Here is a 15,977-nt window from a genome sequence, read left to right as displayed (position 1 = left end):
AAATCCCTCTGACAACCAGCCCAGTAACAGCTTCACCACTGCACTGAAATCCCTCTGACAACCAGACCAGTAACAGCTTCACCACTGCACTGAAATCCCTCTGACAACCAGACCAGTAACAGCTTCACCACTGCACTGAAATCCCTCTGACAACCAGACCAGTAACAGCTTCACCACTGCACTGAAATCCCTCTGACAACCAGACCAGTAACAGCTTCACCACTGCACTGAAATCCCTCTGACAACCAGACCAGTAACAGCTTCACCACTGCACTGAAATCCCTCTGACAACCAGACCAGTAACAGCTTCACCACTGCACTGAGGACGTCATGTCTTTCCTCTTTGTTGATGTCGTTACCTGTCTGGATCAATATGATTCATAGGCCTTCATTCCTAATGGTGGAAGTAGGAATGTTGTTTGCTGTAGGTTGTGGCACTGGGAGGTCTGTCTGTCAGGATGTCCCGTCTGCTGATGGAGTATCACTCTCAGCTCAACAGCAACTTGGATTTAAAAAAACACTGAATGGGGAAGACATTCAAACTTAACAAGACAAATTGGGAAAAAAGGCTGACATTAATTTCAGATCAATGCTGCTATACATCTGTGTGTGTGTGTGTGTCTGTGTATGTATGATTGTGCACCTGTGTGTGTGTGTGTGTGTGTGTGTCACTCCCCATTTCTACCACACTTGGCCCTCCCTGTCATTGTTGGACAGAGAACACACTGCAGGGTTCAGAAGGCAGGTGTAGGACGTGGTGGGATCAACCAGGCAGGGTGTTCATTACGCTTCAATAGGGAGGAGGAAGGCTGTTTGTTGTTTCCAGAGCTGGAGCATGGGCTAGGAGCATGGGTCTAGGAGCATGGGTCTAGGAGCATGGGTCTAGGAGCATGGGTCTAGGAGCATGGGTCTAGGAGCATGGGTCTAGGAGCATGGGTCTAGGAGCATGGGTCGTGGAGCATGGGTCGTGGAGCATGGGTCGTGGAGCATGGGTCTAGGAGCATGGGTCTAGGAGCATGGGTCTAGGAGCATGGGTCTAGGAGCATGGGTCGAGGAGCATGGGTCGCTAGGAGCATGGGTCTAGCTAGGAGCATGGGTCTAGCTAGGAGCATGGGTCTAGGAGCTAGGAGCATGGGTCTAGGAGCATGGGTCTAGCTAGGAGCATGGGTCTAGCTAGGAGCATGGGTCTAGCTAGGAGCATGGGTCTAGCTAGGAGGATGGGTCTAGCTAGGAGCATGGGTCTAGCTAGGAGCATGGGTCTAGCTAGGAGCATGGGTCTAGCTAGGAGCATGGGTCTAGCTAGGAGCATGGGTCTAGCTAGGAGCATGGGTCTAGCTAGGAGCATGGGTCGAGGAGCATGGGTCGAGGAGCATGGGTCGAGGAGCATGGGTCTAGGAGCATGGGTCTAGGAGCATGGGTCGAGGAGCATGGGCCTAGGAGCATGGGTCTAGGAGCATGGGTCGAGGAGCATGGGCCTAGGAGCATGGGCCTAGGAGCATGGGTCGAGGAGCATGGGCCTAGGAGCATGGGCCTAGGAGCATGGGTCGAGGAGCATGGGCCTAGGAGCATGGGCCTAGGAGCATGGGCCTAGGAGCATGGGCCGGGAGCATGGGCCGGGGAGCATGGGCCGAGGAGCATGGGCCGAGGAGCATGGGCCGAGGAGCATGGGCCGAGGAGCATGGGCCGAGGAGCATGGGCCTAGGAGCATGGGTCTAAGAGCAGGGGTCTAGGAAAGAGCTGCCTCTATAGAGCCAATGGTCAGTCAGGTACCTCTCTGTCTCAGTCCAGCTGGAGCATCTCAACAAGACTACATCTCCTACCGCAGGGTTTCTCAACAGGTGGTTTTAGCAGCAGCAGCAGTGTGTGTGTGTGTGTGTGTGTGTGTGTGTGTGTGTGTGTGTGTGTGTGTGTGTGTGTGTGTGTGTGTGTGTGTGTGTGTGTGTGTGTGTGTGTGTGTGTGTGTGTGTGTGTGTGTGTGTGTGTGTGTGTGTGTGTGTGTGTGTGTGTGTGTGTGTCCAACCAGACTGACTGACAGACTCTCTCTACTCTCCTCCTCCTCTTCTGTATTTTATTCCACCTCTCCCCGGTTATGTGTGATTGTGAGCAAAGCTCTTGGATCAGATCGGGGAGAAGGAAGGCTCTTTACTTCAGCCTCTTGGTCTCACTCTCATCTGGTGCTGCCTGATTTATTGGCAGCCAGGCTGTTTCAATGAGGCCACCCATATATTGCCAGGCTGTTTCAATATTTCAACTAACAATACTAAGTCATATCTTGCCATTTTCCCAGTAAGGTGAATTAGTGGTCAATGTAATGATTTGTTTATGACAGAATGCTGTGTTAACATTCAAACCTGCTGAAATAGGTCTTTATGGTCAACCTTTTGTTCTATTCGTGGAGACAAGGGAATTTTGATTCCATACTTGGTGCCGTGAAACCGTCTCGGTCTAACATTCTGGAATGTGCTGTAATTTAATTCCGTCTCCAAAACAATCTTTACTTTTTTCTGCTGCTTTTTCTTCTGGCACTTTCCTGGATGGCAACCAGTAGACTCCAGGTGAAAACACTTCACTCCTCCACAGAGATGTGTAGTGCAGAGAGAGAGAGAGAAAGGGAGAGAGAGAGAAATCATTTTTCAATTTCCAGAATCTTGGCAGTTCTCACAGCAGCTGCTGGTACAGCTACAGGATGTGACAGTACCAGGCATGAATGAGCACTGCCGTCCAACACACACATAACCGGGCTCCAGTTCTGAGGCAGCGCAGGAGGGCCAGAGGAAATGGACCCCGGAGCTCTCATGGGAGTCTCAGAGCGCTGAACGAACAGGATGAAAAGAACGTTGTGCACGCAAGGACCGTACCGAAAGAAGGCAAGAAATTCCCAACTTCCCCGAAGTTGCCCCTCGCTCTTCTTGAGAAGGGTTATGTTTTTGAGTGGACTTTGGGTGGACCCAAGTTGGTTTGTTTTGCTGATTGGAATGTTCCCTTGGGGTAGCCTGACCCAGTTCTATACAGGCCTTCTCACACAGGGCCTATCTGTGTTTGTGGGCCTGGACACGTACAGATTGTGGTGTGGAGAGGTGACACAGGGCCCCCCTCAGAATCAGACAGACACGGCAGGCCAGTGTTAGTTAGGGGGAAGCAGGTCTTTGGTCTGCCTTTGTAATTCCATTTTATTTTCCATGGTTCGTCTGGCTCACCGGCCAGTTGACCCAGTTGACCCAAGGTCAGTTGACCCTGTGTTGCCAGCGGCAACAGAATGAATAAAATGTTTCATGTGATAGACGGAGTCAGTAAAACATCTTTATGTGTTTTGAATTAAGCTGCAAATGACGTGTACAGTACTGGCTATTCTTGAATGGTGGAATTATATTCAGTTGATATAAATGACTTAGCCAGCAAATACACAAGGCCCATTGATACAATAACATGGAAATGGAATGAAAAGTTGTGTGAAATATGAAAGGAAACTATGCTATGAAACGTTGATTCATGTGCACTGTCCCTCTAAAAATAAAATAAACTCAAACAATCCCCAATGTATGAATAGAGCAGCTTGTCCAGCTTCATAGCAAATGGAGCATGATTCAACCATGGATCCTGTCCACTGCAGGCTACTGTATAATACCCATGAGCAGAACTTTACTATGTCTTTACCAGATGCCCAGGTCTGGCAAATAACTGATGAATAAGTCAAAAAAGTATTAGCTGTAAACTGATAGGTATATGATTAAGTTTGTTTGATCAAGTTGTTGTGGAGTATAATCACAATCAGCCAATCAATCAAATGTATTTTAAAAAGGAATTTTTTACATCAGCTGTTGACAAAGTGCTTTACAGATACTCAGCCTAAAACCCCAAAGAGCAAGCAATGCAGAGGCAGAAGCCCAGTGGATCCAATATGACACAGGGTTTATATTTAGAAAGGAAAGCTGTAGAGAAAAAAATATTTTGTGGAACTGAACAATGACCGTACTCTGCCCATCTCTCTCTGCTCCTTCCAGGTCCACCGTGGGTGAGTCGTCAGGTGGAGGAGCGTCAGAAGGCCAGGCTGGGGCGGACGGTGCGGCTTGCGTGCCCCGTAGAGGGTGACCCTCCTCCCCTGGTGCTGTGGGTGAAGGATGGGCGTAACGTCCACCCGGGCTGGAGCCGCTACCGGGTGCTAAAAAAGAGCCTGAAGATCAAAGAGGTGGAGCTGGGGGACGCGGGGGTTTACATGTGCCGCGTCACCAACGGCTTCGGAAGTATCACTCTCAACTACACCCTCATTGTCATGGGTAAGGCCAGGGAGGGACTGACTTCATCCACAGTCAGTGCACACCCTAGTACTGCATACACATACTGTAAATAAAAATATTACATACACACTTCATGCTTTATGTTCCAATTATCTTCAACTCCTTTAACTCCTTTCATATCAAACCTCAGGAGAACATTACAGAACCCCAGCAGCTTCTCTGTCAGGTTTCATATCAAACCTCAGGAGAACATTACAGAACCCCAGCAGCTTCTCTGTCAGGTTTCATATCAAACCTCAAGAGAACAAAGAGAGGCTTCTTTACGTGCTTCTCCTGTCACACTGCACCCAGGTACTTGTTTCTAGTGCCGGTAACTTCATCCAGTGTTCCTTATTTTATATGCACTGTTGGGGGTTTCACCCCCCTCTGACACAATGAGAAATTAATTTAAAAACAAATTCAGTGAGGGAGTATATGGCGTGTGTGTCAGTGTGTGAGGTTGTGTGGTAAAAGAGTGAACTCTGGAAGGTGATTGGAGGGGGTGGGGCCTCAGGGTGTAGAGGGTTGTGGGAGGTGCACCACTAGATGACCTGTAACACTAGATGACCTGCAACACTAGATGACCTGCACCACTAGATGACCTGCACCACTAGATGACCTGCACCACTAGATGACCTGCACCACTAGATGGATGACCTGTAACACTAGATGGATGACCTGTAACACTAGATGGATGACCTGTAACACTAGATGATCTGCACCACTAGATGACCTGCACCACTAGATGACCTGTTGCCTGCACCACTAGATGACCTGTTGCCTGCACCACTAGATGACCTGTTGCCTGCACCACTAGATGACCTGTTGCCTGCACCACTAGATGACCTGTTGCCTGCACCACTAGATGACCTGCACCACTAGACGTCCTGAAGCTTGCATCACTATAAATCTGCTCTGGTCCAGTGATGATGAAAGGCTCTGTGTGAGGAGTTGTGACGAGCGGCACGAGCACAGATAAGGATAGCAGCGTGTGTGTGTGTGTGTGTGTGTGTGTGTGTGTGTGTGTGTGTGTGTGTGTGTGTGTGTGTGTGTGTGTGTGTGTGTGTGTGTGTGTGTGTGTGTGTGTGTGTGTGTGTGTGTGTGTGTGTGTGTGTGTGTGTGTGTGTACAACGCAACAGTGGGGCAAAAAAGTATTTAGTCAGCCACCAATTGTGCAAGTTCTCCCACTTAAAAAGATGAGAGAGGCCTGTAATGTTCATCATAGGTACACTTCAACTATGACAGACAAAATGAAGGAAAAAAATCCAGAAAATCACATTGAGGGTTTTTAATGAATTTATTTGCAAATTATGGTGGAAAATAAGTATTTGGTCACCTTCAAACAAGCAAGATTTCTGGCTCTCACAGACCTGTAACTTCTTCTTTAAGAGGCTCCTCTGTCCTCCACTCGTTACCTGTATTATTAATGGCACCTGTTTGAACTTGTTATCAGTATAAAAGACACCTGTCCACAACCTCAAACAGTCACACTCCAAACTCCACTATGGCCAAGAACAAAGAGCTGTCAAAGGACACCAGAAACAAAATTGTAGACCTGCACCAGGCTGGGAAGACTGAATCTGCAATAGGTAAGCAGCTTGATTTGAAGAAATCAACTGTGGGAGCAATTATTAGGAAATGGAAGACATACAAGACCACTGATAATCTCCCTCGATCTGGGGCTCCACGCAAGATCTCACCCCATGGGGTCAAAATGATCACAAGAACGGTGAGCAAAAATCACAGAACCACACGGGGGGATCTCAAATCCTGCAGTGCCAGACGTGTCCCCCTGCTTAAGCCAGTACATGTCCAGGCCCGTCTGAAGTTTGCTTGAGAGCATTTGGATGATCCAGAAGAAGATTGGGAGAATGTCATATTTTCAGATGAAACCAAAATATAACTTTTTGGTAAAAACTCAACTCGTTGTGTTTGGAGGACAAAGAATGCTGAGTTGCATCCAAAGAACACCATACCTACCGTGTATGAAGCATGGGGGTGGAAACATCATGCTTTGGGGCTGTTTTTCTGCAAAGGGACCAGGACGACTGATCTGTGTAAAGGAAAGAATGAATGGGGCCATGTATCGTGAGATTTTGAGTGAAAACCTCCTTCCATCAGCAAGGGCATTGAAGATGAAACGTGGCTGGGTCTTTCAGCATGACAATGATCCCAAACACACCGCCCGGGCAACGAGGGAGTGGCTTCGTAAGAAGCATTTCAAGGTCCTGGAGTGGCCTAGCCAGTCTCCAGATCTCAACCCCATAGAAAATCTTTGGAGGGAGTTGAAAGTCCGTGTTGCCCAGCAACAGCCCCAAAACATCACTGCTCTAGAGGAGATCTGCATGGAGGAATGGGCCAAAATACCAGCATCAGTGTGTGAAAACCTTGTGAAGACTTACAGAAAACATTTGACCTCTGTCATTGCCAACAAAGGGTATATAACAAAGTATTGAGAAACTTTTGTTGTTGACCAAAAACTTATTTTCGACCATAATTTGCAAATAAATTCATAAAAAATCCTACAATGTGATTTTCTGGATTTTTTTTTCTAATTTTGTCTGTCATAGCTGAAGCGTACCTATGATGAAAATTACAGGCCTCTCTCATCTTTTTAAGTGGGAGAACTTGCACAATTGGTGGCTGACTAAATACTTTTTTGCCCTGTGTGTGTGTGTGGAGGATGGAGGGTTAATGACTCAGTTAATGACTGAGATGGTTGAACTGGCCCTGGTCAACCTCTGTGGACCTCGTCCCCTGTGTCCACCTCATCATGTTGGAGCTCTGAGCAGGGCCTCCCTCCTCCCTCCCTCTAGCCTCCCTCATCCCTCTAGCCTCTCTGCATGGGGAGTGAAGGTAGCATGCTGCTTTCCTGTTTGGTCCCTGGGAGGGAGTAATGTGGAACTGAGTTATAGTGCCCTGGCTCCCCCTGGGACTGTGCTGAAGTCTTACTGAAGTCATTAATTAACAATGGCCTCAAAACAGCCCTTGAACAAAACAAGGGCTACAACGCTGAATGCACACAGGTTGCATCATTACATTGCCCTACAGTACATTTTACGTGGTCTTCACAATCCATGTGCCGCATCACAACAAAAAGAATCACGCTACATATTAGCAATTTCTTCTGTGGTTTGTCTACTTCCGTGTCTGATACCTCATGGCAAAGCATCGCACAAGTTGGAAAAGCCCAACGCACACGACACAGTGCCACCCACCGCAACCTAGTCCAGCTGATGAGTCGCAGCGGTGCAGATTGCCGGCCAATGAAATGAATGGACTTCTGCCAGAACGCATACAGTTTGACGCAACAGGTGTGCACAAGGCTGAACTCAGAGGTAAACTATATGTAGAAGTACAGGGACTCAGGGCCATTTATGAAGGGGCTGATGATGGCTTATACTGGTTGTGAGTATGTAAGACAAAGCAGAGGATGTGATGTTGCCAAATTGCATCTGTTGGATTAAGTTTAAACAGGGTATAAATATCTCTAGTGACCCCTCCGAGGCCCATGACTTGATCCACTCAGGTCCTCCCCTGCAGCAGAAACGCTATGCAGATGTACAGTACGAGCCGGTGTGTCTCCAAAGAATTGTGTGAAACTAATCAAAATATATTTTATATTTGAGATTCTTCAAAGTAGCCACCCTTTGCCTTGATGACAGCTTTGCACACTCTTGGCATTCCCTCAACCAGCTTCACCTGGAATGCTTTTTCAACCGTCTTGAAGGAGTTCCCATATATGCGGAGTACTTGTTGGCTGCTTTTCCTTCACTCTGCGGTCCAACTCATCCCAAACCACCTCAATTGGGTTGAGGTCGGGTAATTGTGGAGGCCAGGTCATCTGATGCAGCACTCCAATCACTCTCCTTCTTGGTCAAATAGCCTTTAAATAGCCTAGAGGTGTGTTAGGTCATTGTCCTGTTGAAAAACAAATTATAGTCCCACTCTGCGCAAACCAGATGGATGGTGTATCGCTGCAGAATGCTGTGGTAGCCATGCTGGTTAAGTGTGCCTTGAATTCTAAATAAATCACAGACAGTGTCACCAGCAAAGCACCATCACACCACCTCCTCCATGCTTCACGGTGGGAACCCCACATGCGGAGATAATAATTTACGTATGTCCCAACTACCAATAAAACATAACCATAAACATTACCATCAAAACCTATTTATTTAACTGACTTGCTTTGTTTTAACTGACTTGCTTTTGATTTGTTGTTCATCTGTTCAGTCATTTCATTCTCAACTAGGATTGCTATGGAACGCCGTTTGGGTCTTTGCGTGCCAAAAAAGATACACATCAAATAACACTATTTGACATGTCAAATAAGCTTGTTGACCAATCAGGACCTGAATATGACTGCACGTCACATAATAATTTAACACGTTCATACACATTTACGTAGTTATTACACATTGATTACACTATCACTCGTATTTCATATGTCACAAAGATTCATCAATGCGTATGCTATGATGCTAGTAAAGTTGTCTCGCGCACCTACAGTGCTGGTCATAAAAAAAAGCTAGCCAACTCATGGATGCAAAAAAAAAAATTCCCCAAAAACATAGCAAACGACAATCTGTTTCAGTAACTATAGTTAGCTAGCTAACTATATAGCTCGGTGTCATCATATAAATAACCCTAATTTATAAGACAGTTCTTATTTGATTAATGGTGGTCGGACCCATCTATGTGAAGCTAGCCACAATAAGAATTAGCCACAATAGTGGACTTTGCGGTTAGCCTTCAAAATAAAAGTATGGAAATTCTACTATTTGTATGCATTTGCATCACTGTCAATGACATACGTTTATTTTGAAGGCAAACCGCAAATTCCACTATTGTGCCTAATCCTTATTGTGGCTAGCTTCACAACACAACCCGTTCCAGTAGAGCCTCACTAGCCAGATGAAGCTCGCTGGCTGTGGAAAGCCGTTTGGGTCTTTTCATGTCAAAAAAGATACACGTCAAATAACACTATTTGACGTGTCAAATAAGCTTGTTGACCAATCAGGAGCTGAATATGACTGCACATCACATAATAATTTAATGTGTTCATACATGTTTTATGTAGTTATTACACATTGATTACACTATCACTTGTATTTCATATGTCACAACGATTAATCGATACGTATCGCTATGATGCTGGTAAAGTTGTCTCACGCACCTGCCCTTCCCCAAGCTCTGGACAGTAAAAAAGTTAGCTAGCTGATGGATTTGATGCAAACAATGTTCTTCCCCAAAAACACAGAAAAACGACTAGTTGTATTGGTGCTAGCTAGGCTAAAGCTAGCTAAATATCAAATAAGTTGTGGTAGGCTGGTTGTCAGGCTGGTTGTATTGGTGCTAGCTAGGTACCAAGCTAAAGCTAGCTACCCCAGAAGTTGCGGTTGAAAAAATGATGCTTTATTACCAACGCAGTATTCGTGGCCAGTGTTTGCTTGTTTGCTGACTTTTTTGTACAGCTTTGACAGTGCTACTGTATCTTTTTTGATACGCAAAGACCCAAACTGCATTCCATAGTATGTACAGTTGAAGTTTACATACACCTTAGCCAAATACATTTAAACTCAGTTTTCACAATTCCTGACATTTAATCCAAGTAAAAATTCCCTGTCTTAGATCAGTTAGGATCACCACTTTTATTTTAAGAATGTGAAATGACAGAATAATAATAGAGAGAATGATTTATTTCAGCTTTTATTTCTTTCATCACATTCCCAGTGGGTCAGAAGTGTACATGCACTCAATTAGTATTTGGTATCATTGCTTTTAAATTGTTTAACTTGGGTCAAACGTTTCGGGTAGCCTTCCACAAGCTTCCCACAATAAGTTGGACGAATTTTGTCCCATTCCTCCTGACAGGGGTGGTGTAACTGAGTCAGGTTTGTATGCCTCCTTGCTCGCACACTTTTTTGCAGGCCTGCCCACAAATTTTCTATAGGATTGAGGTCAGGGCTTTGTGATGGCCTTTCCAATACCTTGACTTTGTTGTCCTTAAGCCATTTTGCCACAACTTTGGAAGTATGCTTGGGGTCATTGTCCATTTGGAACACCCATTTGCGACCAAGCTTTACCTTCCTGACTGATGTCTTGAGATGTTGCTTCAATATATCCACATAATTTTCCCACCTCATGATGCCATCTATTTTGTGAAGTGCACTAGTCCCTCTTGCAGCAAAGCACCCCCACAACATGATGCTGCCACCCCTGTGCTTCACAGTTGGGGTGGTGTTCTTTGGCTTGCAAGCCTCCCCCTTTTTCCTCCAAACATAACAATGGTCATTATGGCCAAACAGTCCTATTTTTGTTTCATCAGACCAGAGGACATTTCTCCAAAAAGTATGATCTTTGTCCCCATGTGCAGTTACAAACCGTAGTCTGGCTTTTTTATGGCGGTTTTGGAGCAGTCGCTTCTTCCTTGCTGAGAGGCCTTTCAGGTTATGTCGATATAGGACTCGTTTTACTGTGGATATAGATACTTTTGTAACTTATTCTTCCAGCATCTTCACAAGGTCCTTTGCTGTTGTTCTGGGATTGATTTGCACATTTTGCACCAAAGTACGTTCATCTCTAGGAGACAGAATGCGTCTCCTTCCTGAGCGGTATGACGGCTGCGTGGTCCCATGGTGTTTATACTTGCGTACTATTGTTTGTACAGATGAATGTGGTACCTTCAGAAATTGTTCCCAAGGATGAACCAGACTTGTGGAGGTCTAGAATTGTTTTCTGAGGTCTGATTTATTTTGATTTTCCCATGATGTCAAGCAAAGAGGCACAGAGTTTGAAGGTAGGCCTTGAAATACATCCACAGGTACACCTCCAATTGACTCAAATGATGTCAATAAGCCAGAAGCTTCTAAAGCCATGACATCATTTTCTGGAATTTTCCAAGCTGTTTAAAGGCACAGTGAACTTAGTGTATATCAACTTCTGACCCACTGGAATTGTGATACAGTGAATTATAAGTGAAATAATCTGTCTGTAAACAATTGTTGGAAAAATTACTTGTGTTTTGCACAAAGTAGATGTCCTCACCGACTTGCCAAAACTATAGTTTGTTAATTAACAAGACATTTGTGGAGTGGTTGAAAAACTAGTTTTAATGACTCCAACCTAAGTCTGTGTAAACTTCCTACTTCAACTGTATGTTGTGAAGCTAACAGCAGTGATGCTATAACTGTGTATCTCAGGTGGGGCAACATCTGAAAAATAGCGCACTTGGTAGTGTGTACCGTGCTCAACCAGTCGGCAAAAGCCAACATCACCCACGACAAAACGGTTGATTGTCAAGGGCAAGGAATTCCATTATCTTGGTTTTAATGGATTTTGCCTTTGAGTTGTCTCGCTGAAATGTTCTTACTCTTTTAAATGACTGCTCGACTTGTTGACTGCTCACAATTGTATGTGGCGCCATTACATCATGTACCTACGTTATATAGGTATGCACGTCAGCTTTGACATCGGTTTTGCACATCAACATTAAACTAGACATTGGCCGATAACGATGTTTGACATTTTTAGCTAATATCGGCCAATTCCGATATGTTCACCGATATGTCGTGCATCCCTAGTAAAATGAAAGAAAAACCCTGGAATGAGTAGGTGTGTCCAAACTTTTGATTGGTACTGTATGTCAGACTGCAGTACGACAGGGAAACTCCACAGACGTTGGTAGTCAACACAGAGGTATTCAGTGACATTCAATATCACCTGGAGTCATCATCAACTTGTCTCTAATGTTATCAAACCCTCCTCAGAGCAAGCACAGACAGAGGCAAGTCTAACCTCATGTTGCGATCCCTTTTTATTTAATGACCGTTGCAAGTCTGCAACACACTGACTGAGGTCGCAGTCATTTAAAGCTTTTTCTTAAACACATAAAACACAATTCTCACTGAAGTCCTTTTTTTGTGCTCGTCTGCATACACACATCAATGTAAACAAAATATAAACATATTTTTCCCACAATAGTGGCAGGATAAAATTACCCCATAGGTATTAGATGTGCTCTTGACTGCGTGGTATGTTTTATTCATGTTATATTTATTATTATTAATCATGTTTGTTTTATTCAAATCAAAGTTTATTGGTCTTGAACACAGATTTGCAGATATTATCGCAGGTGCAGCGAAATGCTTGGGTCTCTAGCTCCAACATTGTAGTAATACCTAGCAATAGAAAATAAACAATACACACATAATCTAGATAAAAAAATTAAGAAAAATACAAACAAGCAACATATAATGATGTGTAAAGACAGTATGGACATTATATGAATATAAAAAGTGTGTACAGCAGTAGTTAAATAGGATAAGCCATGACTAGAATACAGTATATACAAATACAATGGGTAAAACAGTATGTGACAAGTGTTGAATGACTGTGTACATATGGCAGCAGTCTCTAAGGTGCAGGATAGAATACCGGGTGGTAGCCGACTAGAACAGTGACTAAGTTCCGGCCAGGGTACTGGGCGGAGGCCGGCTAGTGATGACTTTTTAACAGTCTGATGGCCTGGAAATAGGAGCTGTTTTTCAGTCTCTCGGTCCCAGCTGTGATGCACCTGTACTGTCTCCGCCTTCTAGATGGTAATGGGGGGAACAGGCCTAGGCTCTGCCACGAGGTCCTTGAGGATCTTCTTGCCCTTCCTGTAAACACTGGGTGCTGTACAGTCGTGGCCAAAAGTTTTGAGAATGACACAAATATTAATTTGCACAAAGTTTGCTGCTTCAGTGTCTTTAGATATTTTTGTTACTATGGAATTCTGAAGTATAATTATGAGTATTTTATAAGTGTCAAAGGCTTTTATTGACAATTACATGAAGTTTATGCAAAGAGTCAATATTTGCAGTGTTGACCCTTCTTGTTCAAGACCTCTGCTATCCGCCCTGTCATGCTGTCAATTAACTTCTGGGCCACATCCTGACTGATGGCAGCCCATTATTGCATAATCAATGCTTGGAGTTTGTCAGAATTTGTGTTTGTTTGTTTGTCCACCCGCCTCTTGAGGATTGACTACAAGTTCTCAATGGGATTAAGGTCTGGGGAGTTTCCTGGCCATGGACCCAAAATATTTGTTTTGTTCCCCGAGCCATTTAGTTATCACTTTTGCCTTATGGCAAGGTGCTCCATCATGGAAAAGACATTGTTTGTCACCAAACTGTTTCTGGATGGTTGGAAGAAGTTGCTCTCGGAGGATGTGTTGGTACCATTCTTTATTCATGGCTGTGTTCTTAGGCAAAATTGTGAGTGAGCCCATTCCTTTGGCTGAGAAGCAACCCCACAAATGAATGGGCTCAGGATGCTTTACTGTTAGCATGACACAGGACTGATGCTAGCGCTCACATTGTCTACTCCGGACAAGCTTTTTTCCGGATGCACCAAACAATCAGAAAGGGGATTCATCAGAGAAAATGACTTTACCCCAGTCCTCAGCAGTCGAATCCCTGTACCTTTTGCAGAATATTAGTCTGTCCCTGATGTTTTTCCTGGAGAGAAGTAGCTACTTTGCTGCCCTTCTTGATGCCAGACCATCCTCCAAAATTATTCGCCTCACTGTGCGTGCAGATGCACTTACACCTGCCTGCTGCCATTCCTGAGCAAGCTCTGTACTGGTGGTGCCCCGATCCCACAGCTGAATCAACTTTGAGAGACGGTCCCGGCGCTTGCTGAACTTTCTTGGGCGCCCTGAAGCCTTCTTCACAACAATTGAACTGCTCTCCTTGAAGTTCTCGATGATCTGATAAAATGGTTGATTTAGGTACAATCTTACTGGCAGCAATATCCTTGCCTGTGAAGCCCTTTTTGTGCAAAGCAATGATGATGGCATGTGTTTCCTTCCAGGTAACCATGGTTTTACAGAGGAAGAACAATGATTCCAAGCACCACCCTCCTTTTGAAGCTTCCAGTCTGTTATTCAAACTCAATCAGCATGACAGAGTGATCTCCAGCCTTGTCCTCGTCAACACTGTGTTAACGAGAGAATCACTGACATGATGTCAGCTGGTCTTTTTGTGGCAGGGCTGAAATTCAGTGGACATTTTTTGGGGGATTCAGTTCATTTCCATGGCAAAGAGGGACTTTGCAATTAATTGCAGTTGATCTGGTCACTCTTCATAACATTCTGGATTATATACAAATTGCCATCATACAAACTGAGGCAGCAGACTTTGTGAAAATTAATATTTGTGTCATTCTCAAAACCTTTGGCCACAACTGTAGATGTCCTGGAGGGCAGGCTGTGGGCCCCTGATGATGCGTTGGGCTGACCGCACCACCCTTTGGAGAGCCATGCGGTTGCGGACAGTTCAATTGCCTTACCAGGGGGTGATACAACCGGACATGATGCTCTCAATTGTGCATCTGTTGAAGTGTGTGAGGGTCTTAGGGGGCCAAACCAAATTTATTCAGCCTCCTGAGGTTGAAGAGGTGCGGTTGCATTTTCTTCACCACACTGTCTGTGTGGTTGAACCATTTCAGTTTGTCAGTGATGTGTACGCTGAGGAACTTCGATGTGGATGGGAGCGTGCTCCCTCTGCTGTCTCCTGTAGTCCACGATCGGCTCCTTCGTTTTGTTGACGTTGAAAGAGAGGTTATTTTCGCCCACACCTCCTCCCTGTAGGCTGTCTCGTTGTTGTTGGTAATCTGGTTTATCACTGTTGTGTCATCTGAAAACTTGATGACCAAGTTGGAGATGTGCATGGCCACGCAGTCATGAGTGAACATGGAGTACAGGAGGGGGCTGATCACGCACCCCTGTGGGCCCCCCGTGTTGTGGATCAGCGTGGTGGAGGTGTTGTTGCCCACCTTCAGCACTTGGGGTCGGTCCATCAGGACACAGTTGCACAGGGAGAGGTTCAGACCCAGGGCACTGAGCTTAGTGATGAGCTTGGAGGGCACATTGGTGTTGAAGGCTGAGCATAGGTATTTATCTTGTCCAGGTGGAAATAGGCCATTGAACAGTGTAATGGCGATTGCGTAGTCCGTGGATCTGTTGGGGCGATATGCGAATTGTAGTGGGTCTAGGGTGTCAGGTATGGAGGTGATATGGTCCTTAACTAGCCTCTCAAAATGCCCCTCATGATGACAGAAGTAAATGCTATGGGCCGACAGTAATTTAATAGTAATTTCAGTTACCTGCACTTTCTTGGGTTCAGGAACAATGGTGGATATCTTGGAGCAAGTGGGAACAACAGACTGCAATAGGGAGAGCTTGAATATGTCCATAAACACTCCAGTCAGCTGGTCTGCACATGCTCTGAGGATGTGGCTTGGGACGCTTAAATTACTTACATCGGCCACGGAGAATGAGAGCACACAGTCCTCATGAGCGTCGGGGGCTCTATGTTGTTTTTGTTGAAGTAGGCGAAGAAGGTGTTTAGCTCATCCTGGAGCAAGGCGTCGGTGTCCGCAAGGCGCCGGTGTCCGTGATGTGGCTGGCTTTCCCTTTTATAATCCGTGATTGTCTGGAGTTCCTGCCACATACGCCTTGTGTCTTAACCGTTGAATTGCGACTTAACTTTTTATTTTTTTTAACCTTTTTTTTTAACCTTTATTTAACCAGGCAAGTCAGTGAAGAACAAATTCTTATTTTCAATGACGGCAGTCATTGAAAACAGTCACAGTCACAGTCAGTGTCACAGTCAGTGTCACAGTCAGTGTCACAGTCAGTGTCACAGTCAGTGTCAC

The 15,977-nt window shown here is 45.1% G+C and overlaps 1 protein-coding gene across 1 annotated transcript in view; it reads left to right on the top strand.

The window, feature by feature from the left end:
• The window catches only part of LOC112256041 (fibroblast growth factor receptor-like 1), a 56,140-nt gene that overhangs the window by 27,530 nt on the left and 12,633 nt on the right, over window positions 1-15,977 (top strand). The window contains exon 3 of the mRNA XM_024428982.2: window positions 4,002-4,274. Within this exon, the coding sequence (XP_024284750.1) occupies window positions 4,002-4,274 (273 nt within the window). The remainder of the gene's footprint in view (window positions 1-4,001; window positions 4,275-15,977) is intronic.

The sequence above is a fragment of the Oncorhynchus tshawytscha genome, linkage group LG08 (assembly GCF_018296145.1).
Source record: "Oncorhynchus tshawytscha isolate Ot180627B linkage group LG08, Otsh_v2.0, whole genome shotgun sequence".
Classification (NCBI taxonomy): domain Eukaryota; kingdom Metazoa; phylum Chordata; class Actinopteri; order Salmoniformes; family Salmonidae; genus Oncorhynchus; species Oncorhynchus tshawytscha.
Note: the sequence above shows the minus strand (reverse complement) of the source record. Positions and strands in the feature narration are given on the sequence as shown.